At 41.3% G+C, this 25,551-nt stretch overlaps 1 protein-coding gene and 1 long non-coding RNA gene across 2 annotated transcripts in view; one reads left to right on the plus strand and one right to left on the minus strand.

The window, feature by feature from the left end:
- Positions 1-328: 328 nt before the first annotated feature.
- LOC134296699 (uncharacterized) lies at positions 329-13,016 on the minus strand. Its single transcript, XR_010003522.1, has 2 exons — positions 5,279-13,016; positions 329-3,220 (listed from the first exon to the last, which is right to left on the minus strand). It is a non-coding gene; the product is annotated as an uncharacterized LOC134296699 (long non-coding RNA).
- A 162-nt stretch (positions 13,017-13,178) lies between these two features.
- Positions 13,179-25,551, plus strand: part of pcsk1 (proprotein convertase subtilisin/kexin type 1) — a 44,297-nt gene continuing 31,924 nt past the window's right edge. The window contains exons 1-2 of the mRNA XM_003216385.3: positions 13,179-13,562; positions 24,627-24,731. Coding sequence (XP_003216433.3) covers positions 13,383-13,562; positions 24,627-24,731 — 285 coding nt within the window. The 5' untranslated portion in view covers positions 13,179-13,382. The remainder of the gene's footprint in view (positions 13,563-24,626; positions 24,732-25,551) is intronic.

Below are 25,551 nucleotides of genomic sequence, written 5' to 3' on the forward strand. Positions count from 1 at the left end.
ACTATTGGCTTCGCTGTTAATGTATAGCCTTGAGCTCCCAGCACAGATGTTCCTAGGGCAAGGTCTGACTGCTCAGCATTTTTGCCATGATTCTAGCTAACCTTCTCCTTTCTTCTTTTGCCCTTCGCCATTCTAAAAATGCAAGGACTTGTAGTATGTCTTCCTCGCCTTCTCCTTCCTTCTCAACATTTGGACCCAAATCTCCAAGTGCTACCTATTCTGCATCCTGCTCTACCTCCTCCTCAGAAGCAGAAGAGTAGTCCACAACAATTAGCTTTTAATTTCTTGAAAATGTGGAGACTGGATGAAAGGAAGAAACAAACAGCACTGACAAAAAGACCAAGGTTTTATAAGATGTATTAAATGTTATAACCAAAGTGAATTTTACCTGCTTGGCCCCTCCAGGTATTTAAAGTACATAACACACTCAAACAAGTACAGTGTTCCCTCACTACTTCACAGTTTGCTTTTTGCGGATTCGCTGTTTCGCAGTTTTTCAATAAACTCTAAATAATATTACATAAAAAATACAATTTACAGCCTAAGGAAGGGAGGAAGGAGAAGCCAAAGGGAGCAAAAAGGAGCCCAAGCAGCAACGAGAGGAGAAGGAAGCGATTTATCAACACACATTGGTTGATAAAGATTTAAACAGTGTATAACTACTAAAATAATGTATAAATAGATAGCATCCCTACTTCGTGAATTTTCACTTATTGCGGGTGGTCCTGGAACCTAACCCCCGTGATAAGTGAGGGAACACTGTTCTCCAATTCTCTAAATTATCTAGTCCAGCAACAATTCAGTTACCAATTATGTTTTCAACTTGCAAATTTCTGTATAGGATTTAGCATATTAAAGTTCTATGCTCCGTGTGCTCTGGTAATCATTAGTGTATGTAGCAAAGGGCTTAAATCAATATAACATCAACACTACTATAATTAGTGCAATGACTTTAGTAAATGGACTTATTTATCATTTAGATTTAACCCCTCTAATTCTGTGTTTGAAACAGGCAAGTTATGATCTGGAAGACAGTTTGAAAAGGATCATAGTTCAGGAAGTTGTGTTCAAAGGACATTTTGTACCTACACCTGATCTGTTTTTCCTTGTGAGTGGTAGTATGTGAATAGCAGATGAAGTAGCCAAAGAAAACGAGCTGTCAATGCAAAGAAAACAGGACAGATTGGATTAAAAAACTCAAATGAAGGTTAAATGCTAGTTCTGAGTAAAAGGAAGTATAGTTGCTCAGACCAAAAATCATGGATGATCTAGGTGATAAAAGACACCGATTTGATGGCTTGATTGACATGGGCTAGAATTTGACCATTATAGTACCATGCAGTAATATTTATTGCAGTAATAGATCAGTCCACAGAAAAGACAAACTGTAAACAGATATGAGATATATATTGGCAAATACTTGTTTGTTTGCTACCTTTCTCCCAAAATGGGACTCAAGGTAGCTTCTAGGAATAACACTATGTAAAAACAAATGAAAGAAAAAAGTTCTGTTCCTGGTTTGCAAGTGTTATTTGTTGTTTAATTGTGTGGTACTTCCTTTGAAAGTAGTTGTTCTACTCCAGAAACGAATCAAGGTGGCCAATTGCAACATTCACACTTGCCTCCAGCAGACAAGTGTTCTTTCTCCCACCCTGGACCTTCCACAGATATATAAATCTCACTTGCCTTGTTTCCAACAGACCTCACAACCATTGAGGATGCCTGCCATAGACGTGGGTGAAATGTCAGGAGAGAATGTTTCTGGAACATGGACATACAGCCCGGAAAATTCACAGTAACCCATGCTCAAGGAAATTTTGAAACTATGGAATCATCACAGAACAAGATAAAATAATTCAAGAAACAAAGTTGTATAAAATGAATAGAACAACCCAGTAAGAAGCTCCCCTGATTATAAATTAAAAGTCTGCTTAAAAATAAATGTCTTTGTGTGCTGATGAAGGGAAAGAGGCCAAACTAGCCTCTTGTAGAAGGTTGACCCAGAGGGTGGAAACAGCCACTGAGAAAGGCCCCATCTCATGTCCTCACCATATAAGACTATAATGGTGGTGGGATTGAGAGAAAGCTTTCCCTATAGGGTTTTGAACTTTGGCAGGTTCATATGGGTTGGTTGGTCTGGACTCAAGCTTTATAGAGCTATATAGGTCGTGATCACCACTTTGAATTATGCCCAGAAACAAATTTGTGGCCAATGAAGCTATTTTAACATGGGGCGTGTATTCTCCCTTATTAATGTCAACTGTTATTAGTTCAAAAATGCAAACAATTGAATCAGTGAAGTTTATTTTTAAAAGGTGGTATTTTCTTTATTGTAACAGAAGAGAACTCTGAAACCCCTTCTATCACAAAGGAGGCTTGTCAGAATAAAACCTTTGAATTTGCTTTCTTTGCCATGAAAACTAGAGAGAGTAGGCGATTAGTTCCTAACTGAAATCTGTAAGACTAGTGTGTGTTCTGATGTTTGGGTACAACTACCAGATTAACTTTTCCATTATATACCAACATTGATTGGACAATAAATTCCAAAATGGCAGGTTGCAGAATGTCTGGGTTTTTTTAAAGGTCCATCCAGCCTCTTAATCTGAAATGGGCAGTACAATAAATAGCCAATAAAATTGACAAAAAGGACAGTTAAGTGAGAGCCAGCGTGGTATAGCAGATACACTGTTGGACTCTGGTTTGGTTAATCTACTGAGCCATGGAACATGCCATATAACTTTCAGCCAGTCACTCAGGATGCATCTACACTGTAGAATTAATGGAATTTTAACATCACTAACTGCCATGACACATTATTTACTCTATGAATCTAAAGCAGGCATGTATAAACTTCATCTAAAGCAGCTAAGTGGGTAAAGGAAAGGGCCTGAGGCTGTTAGGAATTGTGGGAGTTGAAGTCCAAAACACCCAGAGGGCTGAAGTTTGCCCATGCCTGGTCTAAAGTGAGGAGGAGGTGGGAAAGGTAGGATATAAATGTAATAAATCAAGAGTTGGTTTCTTTTTTAATTTTCCACCAAAACATTTTGCCTTTTGAGTACGGTTGCAAGAAGTCAACTTGGATAATGTCTGTGCACCTTCAATAAATCCAAAAGGGCAAGAAAAGAGGATAGAAGCTTGTTGTTTTCTGCCTTATAACAACTTTATCTATCTTCCCCACTGATAGCTGGGTAAAAGGGTGAATTGATGAGTCTGTTTGCCCCTGAAAAATAAAATAAAGGAATAATCAGCAGAAACTTAAACATTGTTTTCAGAGAAAGGTTTCAAGGCATGCTTTAAACTTCCCCACTCCTTTGATAAAATTTGTTGGGCTTGGAAGTATTTAATGATATATCACAAATTCAAGTAGTACTTTTAGTGATTCCTCCACACAAACAAACATACACATCTGGTACTCTGCAGCAGAATGTTTTACAGCTGTAATGCCACTAGGAATCCTACAGTGTAAACAAATCTATCACTAAGAATCAACCGAACAGGAATACTATTTATGGAACAGGAAAACACTTTGCTCATCTTCACCTAATGCTGTTGCGTGGGTTACTGTTTTTTTCATTCCATCATAGAGCCAAAAGCAAGAAAAGAGCCTGGAGAATATTCCTCATATGTCTAAATGTATTGAATGTTTAAGCATTAGCATGTGATTCAGGGCTTTTTTTTTTTACTGTGATTCATATTGCAATTATAAAAAATTGTTTGTTAATAGATGCAGAAAATATTTTAAATAGTAGATGCAGAAAATACTATTAAAGAAAATGACTACAAGATTTACAGGTTGAATATATAAAAGAACAAAAGCAAAAACTAAAGTGTATATTAAAATGTGTGTATATGCATGCCTTCAAATCACTTCTCGGCTTTATATACACAGTATTAAAGAATATGGCACAGTAGTTAAACAAAACAAAAAATAGAATAATAGAATCATAGAGTTGGAAGAGGCCTTGTGGGCCATCCAGCCTCTGTTTAAAAGCTTCCTAGGAAGGTGCCTCTACCACACACCAGGGCAGAGAGTTCCACTGCTAAACAGCTCTCACAGTTAGGAAGTTCCTCCTAATGTTTAGGTGGAATCTCCTTTCCTGTAGTTTGGAGCCATTGTTCCATGTCCTAATCTGCAGGGCAGCAGAAAACAAGCTTGCTCCCTCCTCCATATGACTTCCCCTCACATATTTATACATGGTCAACATGTCTTCTCATGACAGAATGAAAACAGAGGACTGGGGAGATCTAGATATTTCATCTTCCATATTTGCAATTCTCCATTGCCAAGGGCTATTTATGGCAGGGGGTGCGAAACATCAGGTCCTGGTGTCCTCATCTGACCCTCAGGGTTATCCTGAGGGGGGAGGGAGCAAGCTTGTTTTCTGCTGCCCTGCAGACTAGGATGCAGAACAATGGCTTCAAACTACAGGAAAGGAGATTCCACCTGAACATCAGGAAGAACTTCCTCACTGTGAGAAGGGCTGTTCGGCAGTGGAACTCTCTCCCCCGTGGAGGCTGTGGTGGAGGCTCCTTCTTTGGAGGCTTTTAAACAGAGGCTGGATGGCCATCTGTCGGGGGTGCTTTGAATGCGATTTCCTGCTTCTTAGCGGGGGGTTGGATTGGATGGCCCATGAGGTCTCTTCCAACTCTACTATTCTATGATTCTATGATTCTATCCCAGAGAGCCAAAGTCTCTTCTCCATGATATGATCCCTCAGTGGTTTCTTTTCCCGAGCTCACGCTAAATATTTCGTTACTAGTAGTAAGAGCTTTCAGCAGAAAGATGGCATTCTTCTTGTGTTGTTGTTTCCTTTCTTTTCCCAGAACTAAGACTCAACACAGCTTACAAAAACTAAAACATGTATAGATGAACACACATATCACTAACATTAAGATATAGTTATGCTATCCATAGATTTTCAAGCAATTTATAATGTGGTCATTGGAAGCCTTCAAGCCATTTCCAACTTATGACAACTGGATTTTTTCTAAGCATGATTTGTTTTTCCTGCCTTCCTCTGTGGCTGAAAGAGAATGAATTGCTCAACATCATTTAGTAGATTTTCATGGCTGAGCAAGGATTTGAACCCCAGTCTTATAGAGTCTTAAATGTTCTCCTAATTTATAACTCAGCCATCAAAGAAGTGAAAAATAAAATCAGTACAGGACACTATTAAAAGCCATTTCTTTATAAAAAGCTTGTCAAAACATGTTGGAATAATAATTTAAAAAGTCATTCTCTGCAAACAGAGGAGCAACAAAAAGGAAATCATTCTACCTTCATTTGGAAGATAGTTCCAAAGCCAGCAAAGAAGTCCCTTTCTCATCAGATGTATTTTTAGCTCTAGTCGCTTGCCTTTGGCCCCATCCATGTCATAGCGCTCTGCAAGACTATGGAGCAGAACATGTTTTCTTGTTATGCTGCTAAAATGGGAACAGCTGTTAGAGCAAAGATTCAACAGTATATATGGTGAGTGATAGGATACCAGGGGTCTGCAAAAAAGGGATGCGCACCCACACACTAATGGAAGCATCCCTTTTGTAGGAGGGTAGCTTTTAGATCCAACCCTTTGTGTTGTGAACTACAGTAAAAATGATTCTATCTCTATAAGCTCTCTCCTTCTCCCGAGAGCTTCAGTGCAAGCTCTTTCAATAACAGCGGATACATATACCAGACTGCAAAGTTCTGATCGTAATGAGGAATAAAGCCCTTTCCCGTTTTCCTTGAAGCATGGAACATAGAAGTCGCTGTTCATAAAAATAGCAGCAGCCATATGTTCCTCTTGAGGAGGCGATGCCAGGAATCCATCCACCAAACACATCTCTTTAGCTCTATGTAATTAAAAAGGAAAGGAAAGAGGGGATTCTGTCTTTCTGTACACATATGTAAAATGTACCTTTTGTCAAATAAGCTGAAAAAATATTATCCAATCAATATTCCACTAGTTGCATGAATATCAGTATTTCTTTACTAGTGTATTTTTTAAAAGCAGGAACAAAAAATACATGACCTTCAAGATTTCATTGGATTGCAACTCCTATGATCTTTGCCATTGGTTGTGCTAGTTGGACTGATGGAAGCTGCAATCCGACAGCAGAGGCTCACACATTTCCCACCTCTGATTTAAAGGTTGATAGAAGGGAGGGTTGGGTAGAAGAAGGTGAATTTGCTCTACCCTCGCACGGTTCTCTGAATTGAAACCACTTCCAAAGTAGTGATTGAATGGAAAATACCATCTCCCATCAGAAGTGGTGCTTGCTATCCATGCTTCACACTGACACTTAGCAATACTATCTCACATTGTCTCTCATCAAAAGTTTTCTTCTTATAACGGCATATTTATCCCAAAAGGCAAGACCATATTCTTTGTTCTAAAAATGCCAGCATATCAACATTATCAAATACTTTGGGATTATTAAACTAATGCTATGTTCTCATATATATTAATTCAGGATTGTAGATTAGAATTCACTCAATGAAGGTTGCAGTTCTAGGCACACTGATCCATCAAATGTGCTTGGCCTAACATTCTGTACTGGGATATGCACAGCACAATGCCACAAATTAAAATGAAAAATTCCTTATGTTTGGGTGCATTTGCTTTGTAGAATTAACATACTCCCATGCTATGGAATCATAAGGTAAAGGTAAAGGTTTTCCTCTGACATTAAGTCTAGTTGTGTCCGACTCTGGGGGTTGGTGCTCATGGGAGTTATCATTTCCAAGATCTGTAGCATGCTCTGCCAATGTGCAGTGGTGCTTCACCAAACTACAACTCCTGGGATCAATACCATTGAGCCATGGCAGTTAATGTGGTGTTAAACTGCATTTATTCTATGGTATAGGTTACATGCATGTGTAAGTAAAGTAAAGGATTTCCCTTAACATTAAGTCTAGTTGTGTCCGACTGTGGAGGTTGATACTCATCCCCATTTCTAAGCCGAAAAGCTGGCATTGTCCGTAGATGCCTCCAAAGTTATATGGCCAGCATGACTGCATGGAGTGCCATTACTTTCCTGCCAGAGCGGTACCTATTGATCTACTCATATTTACATGTTTTCGAACTGCTAGATTGGCAGAAGCTGGGACTAACAACGGGAGCTCACCCCACAATCCAGATTTGAAACACCGACTTTTCAGTCAGCAAGTTCAGCAGCTCAGCTGTTTAACTCACTGTGCCATCAGGGACTCCATGAGCCATGCTAAACTGCATAAATTCTATGGTGTAGGTTAGATGCATATGTAGAATGAAGATATTATTTTTTGTGCACAATTCTTTCCTTTACAAAATTGTCATCCCAGTACAAGTATCATCATTAAGTACAAATATAAGGTTGCAATTTTTATCTAGACCACCATAACAGCTAATCTTTAACTAGACCAAGACAATCATAGCCAGACCCAGCTCATAAATAATATCCATTGCTTAACTGTTTCACTATCACAAAGGAGCCTCCGGTGGCCTAGGGGATAAAAACCTCATGAGTTGAAGGTTGGGTTGCTGACCTGAAAGCTGCCAGGTTCAAATCCCACCCGGGGAGAGAGCGGATGAGCTCCCTCTTTCAGCTCCAGCTCCTTGCGGGGACATGAGAGAAGCCTCCCACAAGGATGGTAAAACATCTAAACATCCAGGTGTCCCCTGGGCAACGTCCTTGCAGACGGCCAATTCTCTCACTCCAGAAGCAACTCCAGTTGCTCCTGACACGAAAAAAAAAAAACTATCACAAAAGCAACTACTAAAAAAGATGTAGGATATGTACATTATAAAGAAACTAAACAGAGCTTGGAAAAGGTACCCTTTGGGAATTCAGTTCCCCAGAACCCAGGAGTTGTCATAGAAAGGAGCAATTATTTTGTCCTGATCTCTGGAACACTAGGTTATTTTGCTTTGTGCTTTCAGGTTGACCTAGTTCTAGTCAGAGGGAAGATCTGAGCACTAGCAATTCCTCAATATTACTGCCACTGCACCTAATCCAAAATTTAAGCAGGACATGGGACTTTTTCTAATTTTGATGTCGAGTTATTTTTGGTGTGCAATTGTCATGCTGGCTGCAGAATTTGTTGGGCTGTAGCCTCAAAAGGTAAATGTTCCATGGTCTGGATTTCACCGACAAAAGAGGTTTTCCATATTTAAGAGGAAAGGCTGCCAAGAATTAAAGTTGAACCAATGAAGTACACACAAAACAGATACCCCAAAGAACATGGCTTGAGGAGCAGAGTCAGGTAATCTAAAGCCAATGCTCAGTGTCACTAATAAGTTCAATTTGCCATTACTCTGCATAGCTTAGCAGACCTGGAACAAGCTCTAGTTTCAATTATCATCTCTCCGGGAAATTTAAAGAAAAGGATAGAATAGCTGAGGGGTAGGAGCTGTGTACTTTGAAATAAACTAGAGCAAGAAAAGAATTGTTCATAAAAGAATGGAAAGAACCTAGAGAAGAAACAAAGGCAGAAGAGAAAATGTAAGCTTCTGTATGGAGATGGATCAGGGAAAATTCCCCATTGATTGCAGAGAAAGGACACAATTTAAAAGACTGTTTATTTATTTATTTAAAACATTTATATTCCGCTCTTCTCACCCCAAAGTGGATTCAGGGCGGAGCACAACATATATACGGCAAACATTTAATCCCGGAGCATAAAATAAACCATAAATATACATAAACACTAAAATCAGTTATCTTCACATTAAAACCATTATTTAAAACCATCACAAGACAGCCGCACTGTATCCGGTCAGCAGGGTGAAATTTCCTATTGCTGCCATGATTGCACTGCCCCAAAGGCTTGGTCCCACAACCAGGTCTTTACCATCTTTCTAAAGGACAGGAGGGAGGGGGCTGATCTCATCTCTCCAGGGAGGGAGTTCCATAGCCAGGGGCAATTACTGAGAAGGCCCTGTCTCTTGTCCCCGCCAATCGTGTCTGTGACGGTGGTGGGACCGAGAGCAGGGTCTCCCTGGAAGACCTTAATCTCCACGGTGGTTTATAGAGGGAGATGCATTCGGACTGGGAAACTGGGCCACGGCCATTTAGGGCTTTATAGGCCAAAGCCAGCACTTTGAATTGTGCTCAGTAGATAACTGGCAGCCAGTGGGATAAGAACTGTGAAAGTGAAGGAGAGAATGGTGGCAATTGCAAAAGGAAGGAGGTTGGTTTCTCAGTAAATACGGCTTGTTAAACAAAACGGGCTTTGCACCTTGGCACACCTATTTATGTATGTGTGTTTACCTTCAAGTCACATGTAACCAATTAATTACACTTACTGGTCTAGTGGGATTTGCTTTAACTTGCATACATAACCTAACAATGTTTTGGTAAATACATCCTCTTCTCAAAATATTACGTGGCTTAAAAGGAAAGGAAGAACCTCCAGTTATATATAGCTACAATCTTCCCTAGTTCACCATCAATCAGCATTTCAGCTTCTATACAATACCAAAGGACAACAGTTTTGTCAGGTTCATAAAAAATACAGTAGGGAGTGGAAACATGCTGTCCTTCAAGTTCATTTGGACTGCAACTCCCACCATCCCTCATAACTGCCTATGCTATAAAGAGCTTATGGCAATTTTTGGTAGTCCACATCTCCCCTGCCTTTGGCCTATCAGAAAGACATGCAGGAGGGGAATCCACAGTTGGTGGGTAATCATGCTCAAAGAGTTATATCAATGGCTATGTCTCAATCTGAAAGGCGGTCTCAAGTGAGTGTGTCAGGCTGTGCTATAGGGCCATTACTCTTCAACATATTTATTAACAACAGGGCATATCTACACTGTAGAATGAATACATTTTGACATCACTTTGACTGCCATGGCTCAGTGATATGGAATTATGGGAGCTGTAGTTTGATGAGAAACCAGCACTCTTGGGTAGAGAAGGCAAATACTTGGTAAAACTACAACTACCATGACTCCATAGCACTGAGTTATGGTAGTTAAAGTAGTGTCAAACTGCATTAGATCTACAGTGTGAATATACCCCACCCAATTGATGGGGTGGTGGGAATCCTGATCAAATTTGCAAATGACACAAAACTGAAAAGGGCAGGCAAAACATTGAAAGATAGGGAAAATAAATGACCTTAACAAACCAGAAAATTTTGCAAAATTGATAACTTTACATTTAATAGAGATATGTGATAATTCTGTCATTAGGACACTAAAACCGAACGAGCAGATATAGGATAGAGAATATATTGTTCAGCAGTAATACCTGCAATAAGGACCTTGGTACGCTTGTTTATCATAAATTGAACATGAGGCCAGAGTGTCATGCCTTAACAAAGAAGGTGAATGCTATTTTAACCTCCATTAATAGAAGCACATTTTCCAAGTCAGGGGGGAAAAAAATCTGACTATATTCCATGCCATGATAAGTTCTGGGTAACTAATTTTAAGCAAGTTGGAACAGGTTTAGAGAATGGCAACACGTTTGATAACAAGTTTGGAGAAAAAAAGCTTATGGCTAAAGATTGAAGGAACTGGACTTGTTCATCTTGGTGAAGAGAAGACTGCAGTGACATGACTGCAATGTTCAGATACCTCAAAGGCTTTCACAGAGAGGATGGGCCAGGCTTGTTCCCTGCTGCTTCAGATACTAGAGCCTGGTCAAATGGTTTTAAGTTGCAGGAGAGCAGATTTTGATTGAACATTAGAAGAAATTTCAATGTTAGAGTTTGGCTGGTATAACAAGTTAGGCAAGGCTATTATGCATTCGGAGAAGGAAGCTGTAGTCCGTGAATGGTTGTGCCAGATCAAACTAGTGAGTGCTTAAGGTGCTATTGCAATATCATCTTTAAGGTTAAGCCTGAATTCTAAAAGTCTGAGGCCTAACTGACAGGGAGATGAGCAGATGTAAGAGATGGAATCATTGACTCTTGACTCTGAATGAATGACAGGCTGCCAAAATATAAGGTCCATAACTCCCCACTTCCCTCCTCCTTCCCAAAAATGGGCTTTCTTCTGTTCCCTTTTCTTTCTTCCTCATCATTTTTTACCCTGGGTTGCTGTGAGTTTACCGTGTTGTATGGCCATGTTTCAGAAGAATTCTCTCCTGATATTTTGCCCACATCTATGGCAGGCATCCTCAGAGGTTGTGAGGTCTGTTGGAAACTAGGCAAGTGAGGTTTATATATCTGTGGAAAGTCCAGGGTGGGAGAAAGAACTTGTCTGTTTGAGGCAAGTGTGAATGGTGCACCGTGATTAGCACTGAATGACCTTGCAGCTTTGTTAACCAGGTGTTACTTGGCCCTGACTGTTTCATGTCTGGAATTCCCCTGTTTTCAGAGTGTTGTTCTAAATGTTGCCTAGTTTAAATAAGTGCCAGATTGGAGGGTCCCCAAGAAGTAATATATGGTCCATGATATCACCTTTACTACACTATTGCAACAAGAGCGACTGGTCTCACGAAATCCTCTTATAGTGCTAAGGCAATGGGGATGCTGGGAGGGGAGAAGCTGCCTACCCATGAAAGGTGTGACAACAAGCCTCCTGACTGCTGCTGCTCCTCCTCCTTCCCCCCATGTGGTGCCTGGAAGCAGTCTTCATTTTTAGGCCTGTTCCTGGGGTTATTTGGGTGCTGACTCAGAAAAGTGCATTGGATAAACCACATCAGCTCTAGATTATTAAATATGACTTTCTGTGGACAAGCAGATGGTGACTACTGGATGGCATATGTTCTGTATCAGAAACTAGAGCTAATGTGGTCTATCCACTGCAATTTTCTGAATCAGCACCCCAAATATCCAAACTGAATCTATAGTTGACCAAAAACTGATTCGTAACTCTTTGGATACTTATGTTGGAGTCGTCCCTGGTCAAATGGACCCTGATCAAAGTGGTCCCTGGTCAAAGTGATTCCTGGTCAAAGTGGTTCATGATCAAAATGGTTCATGATCAAAGTGGTCCCTGGTCACAGTGGTCCCTGGTCAAATTGGTCCCTGGTCAAAGTGGTTCATGATCAAAATGGTTCCTGATCAAAGTGGTCCCTGGTCACAGTAGTCCCTGGTCAAAGTGGTCCCTGTTCAAAGTGGTTCGTGATCAAAATAGTTCCTGATCAAAGTGGACCCTGGTCATGTGGTCCCTGGTCAAACTGGTTTCTGGTCAAAGTGGTCCCTGGTCAAAGTCGTTCCTGGTCAAAGTGGTCTCTGGTCAAAGTGGTCCCTGGTCAGGTGGTCAAAAAAATTGGGAACCACTGTGATAGATAGATAGATAGATAGATAGATAGATAGATAGATAGAATAAGCAGAAAGATGGATGGATGCACCAAATTTGGTCCAGTGAATGAAAATACATCCTGCATATCAGATATTTACATTACAATTCATGAAAGTTATGAAGTAGCAAGGAAAATAATGTTATGGTTTGGGGTCATGGGAGTTCTGTGTGCCAAGTTTGGTTTGATTCCATCCTTGGTGGAGTTCAGAATGCTCTTTGATTGTAGGTGAACTATAAATCCCAAGAATTACAACTCCCAAATGACAAAATCATCCCCACCCCCTGCAAGCCCACCAGTCTTCAAATTTGGGCGGATGGGGTATTTGGGCTAAATTTGGGCCCCTGGTGGTGGCGCAGTGTGTTAAAGCACTGAGCTGCTGAACTTGCAGACCGAAAGGTCCCAGGTTCAAATCCTGGGAGCGGAATGAGCGCCCACTGTTAGCCCCAGCTCCTGCAAGCCCACCAGTCTTCAAATTTGGGAGGATGGGGTATTTGGGCTAAATTTGGTCCAGTGAAGGAAAAGACATCCCGCATATCAGATATTTGCATTACATTACAATTCATGAGAGTTATGAAGTAGCAAGGAAAATAATATCATGGTTTGGGGGGTCACCACAACATGCGGGACTATATTGAGAAGGTTGAAAACCACTGAGATAGATGGATGGAAAAAGCGGAGAGGAGGCTGGCTTGGCGTGCTTCCCCCCCCCCCCTCCCTTCGCACCATGGACAGCTCCCAATGGTCTCCGGGGAAGCCTCCCTGCCTCCTCCTCCTCCTCCTCCCTGCTGCTCCCGCTGCTGCCTCTTCTCCCCCGGGATCCTCCCCCGAAAGCGAGGCAGGGAGCGAGTCCGGGCACCTGACGTCAGGGCTCGGCTTCCGTCGTCTTGACGTGTCCGCAGCCTCCCTCCCTGCCTCCCTCCCTCCCTCCTTCCTCCCTCCGCGATGGGGCGGGTGGGGGTCCTGGCCCAGAGACCGAGCAGCGCGCCACGCGGGAAGAGGCGCTCCATCGGGGTCCTCGGGCTCGTGTTTGTGGCACTGACCGCGTAGCAACCAGAGCAGAAGGGATCCCAAGACCCCCCAATAAAGAGGACTTCGTCTTTACCGATAGATCCTTACTATTCTTGTTGCTCTCCGCTCCCCTCCCGCCTCGTCCCCCGTGTGCCATGGCCAGGCGAGGCTGGGCTGGGCATCCTCTCTGCGTGGCGGTGGCTCTGCTTTGGGCGGCAGCCAGTCCTGCCCAGGCGGGGAGGCAGTTTGTCAACGAGTGGGCAGCCGAGATCCCCGGCGGCCCCGAGGCGGCCCAAGCCATCGCCCGCGAACTGGAGTACGAGCTTCTCGGGCAGGTAAGCAGGCGCCGAGAATCCTTCTCTGGAGGTTTCTGAGCTTGGCATCTGTCGGGAGGGCTTTGGTGGTGTGTTCCTGCATAGTTGGACTGGGTGGCTCTTTGGGAAGGCTTCGAACTCTGTGATTCTATTATTCCAACCCACCCTGCTCTTCGAGTTTCTTTCTCTCCTTGTTGTCAAACGCTTTCATAGCCTGGGTTGCTGTGAGTTTTCCGAGCAGTGTGGCCATGTTCCAGAAGCATTCTCTCCTGACGTTTCACCCACAGGCATCCTCAGAGGTTGTGGAAACTAAATAAGGGAGGTTTATTTATCCAGAGTGGGAGAAAGAACTCTTGCCTGTTGTTGTGAATGTTGCAATTGGCCACCTTGATTAGCATTGAATGGCTTTTCAGCTTCAAAGCTTGGCTGCTTCCTGCCTGGGGCAATCATTCCTTGAGAGGTGATTAGCTGACCCTGATAGTTTCTTGTCTCCCACCCTGATAGTGTCCAGTGTGGGAGACTACTATGTTAGACTACACAGAGGAGCCATTGGAATCCACAAGCATGTGGACAATTTCAACAGAAAGGAGGGAACCATGAAAATGAACAAAATCTGGCTCACAGTATTTGAAAACTCTAAAATCAGGACAGCAAATAAGGAACATTCTAAAAAAACAGGGGAATTCCAGACATGAAACAATCAGGGCCAGCTAACACCTCACAACAAAGGATTCCCCCAGGCAGGAAGAAGCCAGGTCTTGAAAAATTACAAGACCATTGAATGCTAATCAAGGTGATTAATTACAACATTCACACTTTCCTCCAGCAGACAAGAGTTTTTTCCTCTCACCCTGGACCTTCCACAGATATATAAACCTCCCTTGCCTAGTTTCCAATATATGTCACAACCTCTGAGGATGCCTGCCATAGATGTGGGCGAAACGTCAGGAGAGAATGCCTCTAGAATATGGCCATACGGCCTGGAATGCTCACAGCAACCAAGTTATTTCTCTCCCTTTACTCTTTTAAATGGAAGCTGGGTCACCACCTGTTGGGAGGGCTTTGATTGTGTGTCCTTTCCTGACAGAATGGGATTGGATTGGATTGGTTGGCCTTTGGGGTCCCTGCCAATGTTATGATTCTGTGATTCGATGCCTTCTCACTTTTTAAGTTTCTTTCTCTCTGGATCAAGGCAAGGCTTGTACCCCTTCTATCAATTCATAGGGCAGCCAGTGACAGCCCTCTCAATTTATAATTGGTAGGAGATGCAAGTGGCAGAGAGCCCTGTGTGTGGATGGCGAGAGGGATGGGGTTTCTGAAGTGCATCCTCTCCTATAAAGCAGTGGTTCCCAAACTTTTTTTGACCAGGGACCACTCTCCAGCATTAGTACCAAAAGGGTTACGAACCAGTTTTTGGTTAACTTTAGATTCGGTTTGGTTATTTGGGGTGCTGATTCAGAAAACTGCATTTGATAGACCACATCAGCTCTAGTTTCTTATACAGAACGTATGCCATCCAGTAGTCACCATATGCTCGCTCACAGAAAACCATGTTTAATAATCTAGAGCTGATGTGGTCTATGCAATGCAATTTTCTGAATCAGCATCCCAAATAACCACAGGAACAAGCCTAAAAATGAAGACACCAGGATTTTTGTTTGTTTGGATAGTGTCATTGTCCATAGTAGTAATGGTGAGGTCACGGCCCATATTTTAGTTCTTGTGGACCACTGGTGGGAACCACTGCTATAAAGGATCTCCCTTAAGCCGCAGTGCACTGTGCTTCTTGTGTGTTTTTGAAGGAAGGCAACCTCCTTTAAAGAAAGGAAGACCCAAGTAAGTTTTTGTCGATGGCTTTCATGGCCGGAATCACTGGGTTGCTGTGAGTTTTCTGGGCTGTATGGCCATGTTCCAGAAGCATTCTCTCCTGATGTTTCGCCTGCATCTCTGTTAGGCATCCTCAGAGGTTGTGAGGTCTGATGAAGAGATAGTGAGGTCCTTGGCATTGCAAGGCCATTCAGTGCTAATCAAGGTGGCAAATTGCTACATTAACACTTGCCTCCATTAGACAAGAGTTCTTTCTCCCACCCTGGACTTTCCACAGATATATAAACCTCACTTACGTAGTTTCCAATGGACCTCACAACCTATGAGGATGCCTGCCATAGATGCAGGCAAAACGTCAGCAGAGAGTGCTTCTGGAACATGGCCATACAGCCCGGAAATCTCACAGCAACCCAAATAAGTTTTTGTTTGCATATTTATTGAGGACTCCTTCCAAGCCCCTTCCAGACACATGGGGTGCATCTCCACTGTAGAACGAATGTAGTTCGACACCCTTTTCATAGCTTTTCACTCAATGCTATGAGTTGTAGATTTAAAAAATCTTTAGCCTTTTCTGTCAAAGAGAGCTGGTGTCTCAGCAAGCTACAACTTCCAATGATTCGATAGCATGGAGCCATCAGCTATGGCAGTTAAAGTGGTGCCAAACTGCATCCATTCTACATCTTCCCATCCATTCGTTTCCTTAAGGTCGCAGCATTTGAGCCCAGAGGTACTAAGGGGCTAAAGGACTCTTTTTCTTGCCCTCTTTCCCTTGAGCTCTGCAATGCTTGGCTCCCCCAAAAGCAGGCTCAAATGCAGCCAAGTGGAGCAAAACTGGAAGCAGATGTCGGGAATGCCAAGGCAGGGCACAAGGGAGATGCCAGCAGGAGGGAACCCCCTTGGGAATTCACATTGGTTTTCCCTTTAACCCTCACAGCTCCCTTTCTGCTGAATAAGGGATATTTCTAGCCAGGTCTTCCGTATCTTGCCAGAATCTCAGCAATCTAAAAGCAGGTGCTCCTGAACATGTGCAGAGTGCCTATTATCCATGCCTGAGAAGCTACAGATATTTGGGATCATGGAGGAAGAATGTCTCAATCAGTCTGGAGGAAGAATTGAGATCCAAGACTTTCCCATTCCCATTCCAGTTCCTCTTCTTTCTTTTTTTTAAAAAAGTAACAAATAATGTTGCGCCAGACATAGGAATAGATCCGTTTGCAGCAAATCCTCTCCAGATTTTTATATACTGTAGATTGGGAAAAGAAAACTCACAAATGTGTTGTCGAAAACTCACAGATTCTAAAAAAAAGAAAACTCACAGATCCTAAAAGTTCATAGTGTTGCTTGGTAAGGAGTTTTCTCCCATCCCATAGGATCCCTCCCCCCCCCATTCCCCACCACACCATTTTGGCATGTCATGACGTCACTGTTGTCAGGGATGAGTAACTTCATTTGAGTAATAGCACAAGGCTTGCTTCTGTTGTCTTGCAGAGCTTGCTAACTGTCTCTCGTACTCCAGCTATTGGCTTCCACAATCCTGAATCCAATCTCCTCCAATTTGGTTTCTAAAGAAACTACTGAATGTTTCCAAAGATGAGCAATAGGAGCTGAGAATGAAAAAGATAGAGATCAGGGTCTAATATTCTTTTTGTTTAATCATCCTCACTGCCTACAGTAAATAAGCAAGCTCTGTTATTAATGCTGAAAGTAAATTCCAATCTCCCTCTCTCTCTTACACACACATATTTAAAAGTAGTGACTAATGGCCAGATTCAATGAACTGCTGTGCTGACAAACAAAAGTGAGCAACATCTGAGTCTCTGTTGTGGCCGGTGTCACTGTGCCAAGAGCAGGAGACTATCTTGTCTGTTAGAGATCAGTGGACATTGATTAAATTGCAGTGGCATCAGCTCAGAGCAAAGAAGCACAGATCTGGTATGCAGTGTAAGGATGACCACACTAACCCGTACTCCAGAAGCAAAGCTTTGGAGAATCCAGTGGACATTTTCTGTCTATTTTCCTCCAGAGATTCTCAAAAGTGCACCCTAGGACAGAACAAAGTGGTTCTGTGTTTTTGGTTTGGAAGAAGAAGCATTTTTTAAAACAGGTAGATTAAAATCATGGTAAAAGGTAAAATACATGCTCTGGGGAGCTTCTAGGAGATGCAATTCATCCTTTGCTAGCAGAAAAGCACAGCCTCAAGGAGCATGGCTGTAAAAACAGCCTTCAGTACCAAAATGTATCTATTTTTGCCTTTTGCATCACCATGGAATCACTTATCCAGCTGTCCCTCCAGATCCACAGGTTTTGTACTAATGGATTCAATCATCCACAACTTGAAAATATTTTTTAAAATCTTCCCAAAAGCAAACCTTGATTTTGCTGTTTTATACAAAGTACACAATTTTACTACAATGGTGTATGTAATGGGAATGGAGCATTTTGGTATCTATGGGAGTCTTGGAACCAAACTGCAGCAGATACAAAAGGCTGACTCTATTGACACAAAAGGATGGACAGAGAAGAAGATTGTGAGCTGTTGGTATAAAGGGTCTGCTGCCATAGACAGATAACACAGAAGGATGTAATCTTCCTCCATATTACACTTAGAAAGATCTGTTTGAGGCTGGGTCACTGCAGCAAAAGAGATACACACACTTCCGTAGTGAGGTTTCGTGTTTTGTTTAGCTAACAAATTCAGTCCTTAAGCACTATAATATATATGTGTGTGCGTGTCTTTATGTCACCTGCCATTTTAAGGCGACCCCATGAATTTCATAGGATTTTCTTAGGCAAGGAATAGAGGTGGTTTCTGCCAGTTTCCTCCTCTAAAATATAATCTCCCGTACTATAATACCAACCTAGGAGTTTGAAAACATGCCAATGTGAGTAGATCAATAGGTACCGCTCTGGCGGGAAGGTAACGGTGCTCCATGCAGTCATGCCAGCCACATGACCTTGGAGATGTCTATGGACAACGCCGGCTCTTCAGCTTAGAAATGGAGATGAGCACCAACCCCCAGAGTCAGATATGACTGGACTTAACGTCAAGGGAAACCTTTACCTTTACCTTTTATTATAATACCTCCCCTTGTCCTGGCATTTGTCGGGACCACCTTCCATTTGAAAATGTATGCCCTCCATGCAAAAGATCATGCAGATACAGAATAGGTCTCTAATATCTCTTACAGACCCACCACCAACACTCTGCCCTTGTAAGACCATCATGCTCAGCCTATGATGACAACGATGATGATGAAAATCTGATGTTGAAGGGAGTGAGCTTCCACCCCACAATTGGTTAAGCAGATGACATACCAAATCGTGTATGTCGCATAATCGGAAGTTTACAAAATAACAGTGGACTGGGATTTCTCAAATCATATTTAAGAAAATGCAATTACAGTAGAGTTTCGTTTATCCAACATAAATGGGCTGGCAGAACGTTGGATAAAGGAAAATGTTGGATAATAAGGAGGGATTAAGGAAAAGCCTATTAAACATCAAATTACATTATGATTTCACAAATTAAGCACCAAGACATCATGTTTTACAACAAATCTGCAACTTGTTTGGGAGCGTGTCTGCACTTGTGTTGTTGTTGGGTGTGCTGGCCCACTGTGCGTTGTTGCCTAGAGAATCCGGGCGGGAGGCAGACTGCATTGGGTAATACAGAACATTGGATGAGCAAAGGTTGGATAAGCGAGACTCTACTGTATGTTAAAACCTCACTCAGAAAATGAAGTAAAATAGAAATCTTAATTTTTAAAAGATATCATAGCAACAACATTTCCATTTAGGTTGTTGTGAGTTTTCCAGGCTGTATGGCCATGTTCCAGAAGCATTCTCCCCTGACATTTCACCCACATCTATGGCAGGCATGAAAGCCTTCGACATCATTTCCATTTACTTGCTTTTCTGAAGCAATTGTGCATGATGACTCTCATATTAGCAATCTGGTCAGGGTTTCATCCAAAATATTGAACATAACCTCTCAAATAGAGCTGACAAGCTTATTATGATTAGCAAACCAATTCTGTATGGTTCGATATCCATGAAGAATGTACTGTTGGCTCCGACCCTTTTAGCATAGCTTAGACTGCAGTTTAAGGTTTAGAACAAAACCCAGAGTAAATCCATTTCTGACATTTACATTAACAGGTTAGCTATCGGTTACTACTGTGCTGATGTCTTTAGACTTGATAAAACCCAAATGTAGTAGAGATCTCTCTATTTTTTTTTTCTGGATGCCTCCTCCCCACTAAATATACACTTTATTCCAAACATTCAAGTGTTCATGAGATAATAAGATTCTCTTTAGTCTACTAGTGTCACAAACCTAGACATAATAGGATGAGTATTATAACAATGAGTTTCTTCCGTTAATAAACACATTTGGTTTTCCCTTTTTTGGGGGGGCGGGGGTAACTTATATTTTAAATTTATATCAAACTGGCAGGGAAGATGATAGGGTTGTGCAGTATTAAAGGTTGCAGTGCACTGAGATTAAACATATTAGGAGGAATGTATATTATCCAATTCAGGTGTTAAAAGTTATGCAGTTGTCATTAGCAAAAATCAACTTGTTGGAAATCATGTCTCATTGGATCCAGCAAATGTCTCTTAGAGTGACTGGAGCTAGTGACACTACCGTAACATGGATATTTATTGGGGCAGCAAGATGTTCTGTTAGGAATGGTGGGAGTTGAAGTCCAAAACACCTGGAGGGCCCAAGTTTGCCCATGCCTGCTCTATCTTCTGGCAGAACAGGAGTGGGTTTAGGGAGGGACATTTTGGACAGCTTCTATGGCTCCTTAGGGGAGAACATTTCTGCCTGTGCCTATCTCGAAGCACACAATGCATACCCAAATAAGTAACAGCCAACGCTGAGTAGAAGTGAAGTTAACAGACTGTGAAACTACTCTGTCTCTGGTTCTTTACAAATCAGATGTTGGGAGACAACTATGGGATTTGAGAACTCCAAGAGAGACTGTTAAAACCAAGAAAAATATCATAATAGTTGGATTAATTGAATTAATCTTCAAAAGAGAATATGCTCCCCCCCATCTTTGTTATTCCCATGAAGAAACCTTTCTATTCAGATGAGCTTTTGGCAACTGATTGCTTGCTAAGGAATGATCCTTTATTAGGTTGGTGCTTTACTAATTTTAATATGCTTTCAGTTCTGCTATGTTTTAATAATATAACTGGTTTAATTGTATTTTAATACTGTAACTTCAATGTTTTTATTTGTACCCTCTGGGTTAAGGGCTATATAGCCACAAATTCTGGCAGAAAGAAAGGTAAATAAAGTTAATAACTAAATTATACATATTTAATTTTTCCAGTATTGTTGAACACAAAGTTCACAAAGCAATGGGATTTAAGTGTCTACTAAGTACAAGTGCAGATCCAATCCAATGATATTTTCCCAGAGAGCTGGTGACAGTTTGAACATGAAATCTCTGTTTATAGACTTACTTGCCTCATAAGCTTGCAAAAGCTGCTTGACAACATTGAGGCAAAAATATGCGTACATACCATCAGAGAAAGTAAATCTCTATTAATTGTACATTCATGTATTTATCGAAACAGAGGTGGAGCCCCCGGTGGCGCAATGAGTTAAACCCTTGTGCCAGCAGGACTGCTGACCTGAAGGTTGCCAGTTTGAATCCGAGGACAGTGCGGATGAGCTCCCTCTGTCAGCTCCAGCTCCCTGCAGGGACTTAAGAGAAGCCTCTCACAAGGTTGTAAAACATTAAAACAACCGGGCATCCCCTGGGTAACGTTCTTGCAGACACCCAATTCTCTCACACCAGAAGCAACTTGCAGTTTCTCAAGTCACTCCTGACACGAAAAAAAATCTGAACAGATGTAAGTCATGTTGAACTTAATAGGGCTTACTCCAAGGCCAAGGAATATAAGATTCCAGTCTTAAAATAATTGGCAATTTTCGACAAGGCTGCCTGCCTTTCTCCAATGTTTATAAAGTTGGCTAATTTCCCAAACAAGCCTTTAGTTTTTCTAAGAAACATATTGTACATAGTGATCAATATTGTATTCTTGAGACTTTTTTCCTATTGACGTTTGTAGAATGTTTGACTGCAATGGAAAACTTTCTAGGTCTCTGAAAACAAAAGGGAAATAATTTCTTGGTAAGGTATGGCTATAAATGAGAAAAGATCGTATATGCATTTAGCATAGCTTGAGCATATGCCACAGCTGCACAACTGATTGTGCCATGGGTGCCACAGCCTTGAACTCACCCCTTCTGTGACAGTCAGTTACTTCCTTACCCAATGTGAAGGAGGGGTACGTATGAGGGTCTAGTTTTTTGTTCCTTAAGTATTTTTAACACAAGCAATCTAATTTACAATGAAAGGAAAAGAAAGAAAGATTTAAAAAGTAGAAAAGGGTGGGGAGACTTATAACTAACACACAGCAAAGATCTAGGAGCCCCCGATGGCGCAATGGGTTAAACCCTTGTGTCAGCAGGACTGCTGACTGACAGGTCAGTGGTTCGAATCCAGGGAGAGCAGATGAGCTCCCGCTGTTAGCTCCAGCTTCCCATGTAGGGACATGAGAGAAGCCTCCCATAATGTTGGTAAAAACATCAAAAATTCCCCTGGGCAACGTCCTTTCAGACGACTAATTCTCTCACACCAGAAGTGACTTGCAGTTTCTCGTTGTTCCTGACACGAAAAAAAGGCAAGGATCTGAATGCCCCTCCCCCAATCGTGGCTGCAAGGAAAAGTAAAATAAGTAAAATATTATTTTACTGTTAAAGATATAGCCAAATAATCATACTAAAATTACTAGTAATTATATTGCATCATTAGTTTTCCTAGTGCTAAAAATAATCCATAATCTTTTAAGTCTTTCAAAAAGTCTTCAATGGGCTTTTCATTTTAATCTAACCAGCAACTTTAATGGTCCATTCTTCCATCGTCAATGCTTCTGTTTGTTTCCACATTTAATCAAAATATATTCTTTCTTCCCTTGCCATATATTGAAGATGTAATCCTTATTTACTGTAAAGTTCTTTATGTATAATACCCAACAAAAACATTTCTTGCAACATTATAAAATATACTTTTAATTTTTGGGGAATTGATATATAAATCTTAGGGCACTTCTATGCTGACTACATATTCCAGGGCTGATCCAGCGTGCATGAATGTGTTGATATAGAAATCATACTGTATGCTCAGGGGGAAAATGTAATTAACCGAAGCATTGGGGAACTAGTTATATTATGTTGCCAGTAACTGAAACAGTGGTAGTGGCGATACTAACATTGATGTTGCTGTCTTACACATATTTGAGGAATACGTGAAATGGATATGGAGTTTACAAGCATAGTTTAACTTGAGATTCTCACCTTGTCATTCTGGGTGTTGAGGAAGCAGCAAAGAGGTTGGCTCTTTAAGGAAGCAATCTAAGTAGTGGCCGCTCTTCCCAATACACAACATGCTTGGAGCACCAGTTGGTCACTCTGATTGATGGCCAGGCAAGGGACCTCTGCTGACAGAACTTGAAGGTATCGGCCTCCAAGCTACTTCCATTAGATAAATGGGGTCCACTAATCAGTCTGGCTCCATTCGATTCTCCAACTTTTCCATCTACTGTTGTGCTCACTCTGGCTTTGTCATGAGCATCTACCAACTGCCTACTAATGGAATGGGGCAGGACTTTCCCCCACAGGAATAACTGACGCTTCTGCTTTTGTGCTTTTACTAACCCACCCACACCACCCCATCTCCTTTATCTTGAAGGCATTGCTGACATTGGGCCAAATCTGGGGTAGTGAGAGTGGACAGACTTATCTTCATCCCAAAGTGAGGGGTTTCCATAAAGGTGGAGAGAAAGCTACACAGGAATGAGATCCTGAACAAAACACTCTTAAGTTGATTTTCTCAGCAGGTGGCTGGTTATTGGATCCATGCTTTATGCAGCACCAAGTTCTTAATGAACTGTAGCAAAATGGCTGTAACCATTTTATCCCATTCTAGATTGCCCATATCTTTCCCCTTTCGGTCATTAGAAAAACAATCTGTATAAATCCGATGGACCATATTATCCTATAGGAATCTACCTGGATTTTGAGATCTTCAGAGTAAGTCCTGCTATTTCTAGAGATACAGTTGGTGGCTATGTGACATTGATAATGATTACTTCCAGGCTACCCCACTCCCTCTTAGCCTTATACAGCCAGATAAAGACATTTTTTCATTCAGGCAAAATTTCAGTAACTAATTCCTTTTATATTATAGTTAAAGCACTTTGACATCACTAACTCCAAAGGCTGCGTTCTATGCAATTCTAAGGTTTCTATATTGATGGGGACCACAGCTTTCTAACACAGAATTTGTAATATTATAGGTGACAATAAGAAACTTCTATAAAATGAACCTACTGTAGTTAAAGTGATTTCGAAATGCTTCAATTATATACAGTATTGTGATCGAGAATGACTGGCTGATTACCAACAATGTAGCCTGTTACTCACTTAGTATTGTACATTCTTAAGATATGTTTTAATGTTTTTCGATAATTGTTTTAAATTTGGCAGCTGAGTGAATCCTGTATTAATTGCTTATCTTGTTTGGTGGTCTGAACTGTATTATTTTATTCCATAATATTATTATGAGCCACTTTGTACCTCATCATTTGAGGAAAGAATATAAGCTCAACAACTAGAGCTTATATGAGACAGGAATATGCAAAGAGAAAGAGAGACACAAAGGAGAAGAAGTTACAATCTACCCTTGGTAAGGAGTATGTCCCATGGAAATCAGTGAGACTTACTCAAGCATGCATAGGATTGCATGAAGAGAAAGAAAAGCAGTCAAATAGAGTATAATGCGTTCAAGTTTCATTTTATGAAAGAGGCAAAAGGATGCTGTGCTCTAAAAATACGAATCATTAATATAATTTGCACACATGCATGCATAATAGTGTGGGATCTTACTTTATTCTTATTATTCTCATATCTCTCATGTAGATGAGAGATACACATTCCTGTTTGGTAAAGGCAATGGATTTTTGCCAATTGTTTTCATTTTTCATTGGGAATACAAAGTGCTTGAAAATATTGATGATGCAAAATCTTAGTTCTACAGGCCTTATGCTCCCATTTTTAAAAAAATGCAAAGCATGTCACCTCGCAGAACTCAATGCCCTTGAATTTAAAACATTTCTAGGAAATTCTGACTGTCAGATGCTGTTGACTGATAGAAAATATCTTCCTCTGCCTTACAGATTGGATCACTTGAAAATCATTATCTCTTCAGACATCAAAGCCACCCAAGAAGGTCTCGAAGAAGCGCTATTCTCATCACAAAAAGGCTGTCAGATGACCATCGAGTAAGTATTGTCTTTGCAATATCCATAGTCTGCAGCACTAATCATGGCCAGAATCCTCTATCATGGTGTATGTTATAAAACTTTATGTATACATAACTATGTAACAGAGGAGCCCTGTCAGTGAATTGCAACAATGCATAACGGGACAAGGGTGTCCTCATGCATATCAACACTCCCTATCCGGGATCAATGTGCAATGGGACTCCTGTGTGTAGGTATCAATTCACATCAGTCACTTTGCTGAATTCCCTTAAACTTAAGTTTATTCATGACTATTCAGGATTCCAGCCCACACTTTTATGAGAAGAAATCCAGTGAACACAGAAGGACTTACTTGCACTATGTGCCAGCCCACTCAATGGCTGATTCACATGTCACATATGGATCTTGTTCAGTCCTCATATTAAACATTGTGTTTGAAGGAAGAATTCATTTAGCCTGGATTTTTTTTTTGCTTAATACTGTACATTTATATTCTACCTTTGCTTGGGGCATTCAAGCTATACATGGAACTCACATCCTATTTGAATGCTACGTGGTGATGGCTGACCCAGAATTACCCAGGGAGTTTTGTGGGGTGGATGGATTTGAATCTTTCCAATCCTAGTCTACACTGGAACATTTTATTGGAAAAGTGGTATATAAGTAGCAAACGTTTGATTATAGAGCTAGAGTGGAAGGAAATGTTGGATTGCAACCGCAAACTGTTCTAGCCATTGAAGTCAATGGTGAGGAATGCTAGGAGTTGAAATAGTATACTAGGAGATCAGGATTCAAATCTCTACTCAGCTGTGGAAACCCATTGGGTGGCATTGAGCAA

This window comes from Anolis carolinensis, chromosome 2 (genome assembly GCF_035594765.1).
Source record: "Anolis carolinensis isolate JA03-04 chromosome 2, rAnoCar3.1.pri, whole genome shotgun sequence".
Classification (NCBI taxonomy): Eukaryota; Metazoa; Chordata; class Lepidosauria; order Squamata; family Dactyloidae; genus Anolis; species Anolis carolinensis.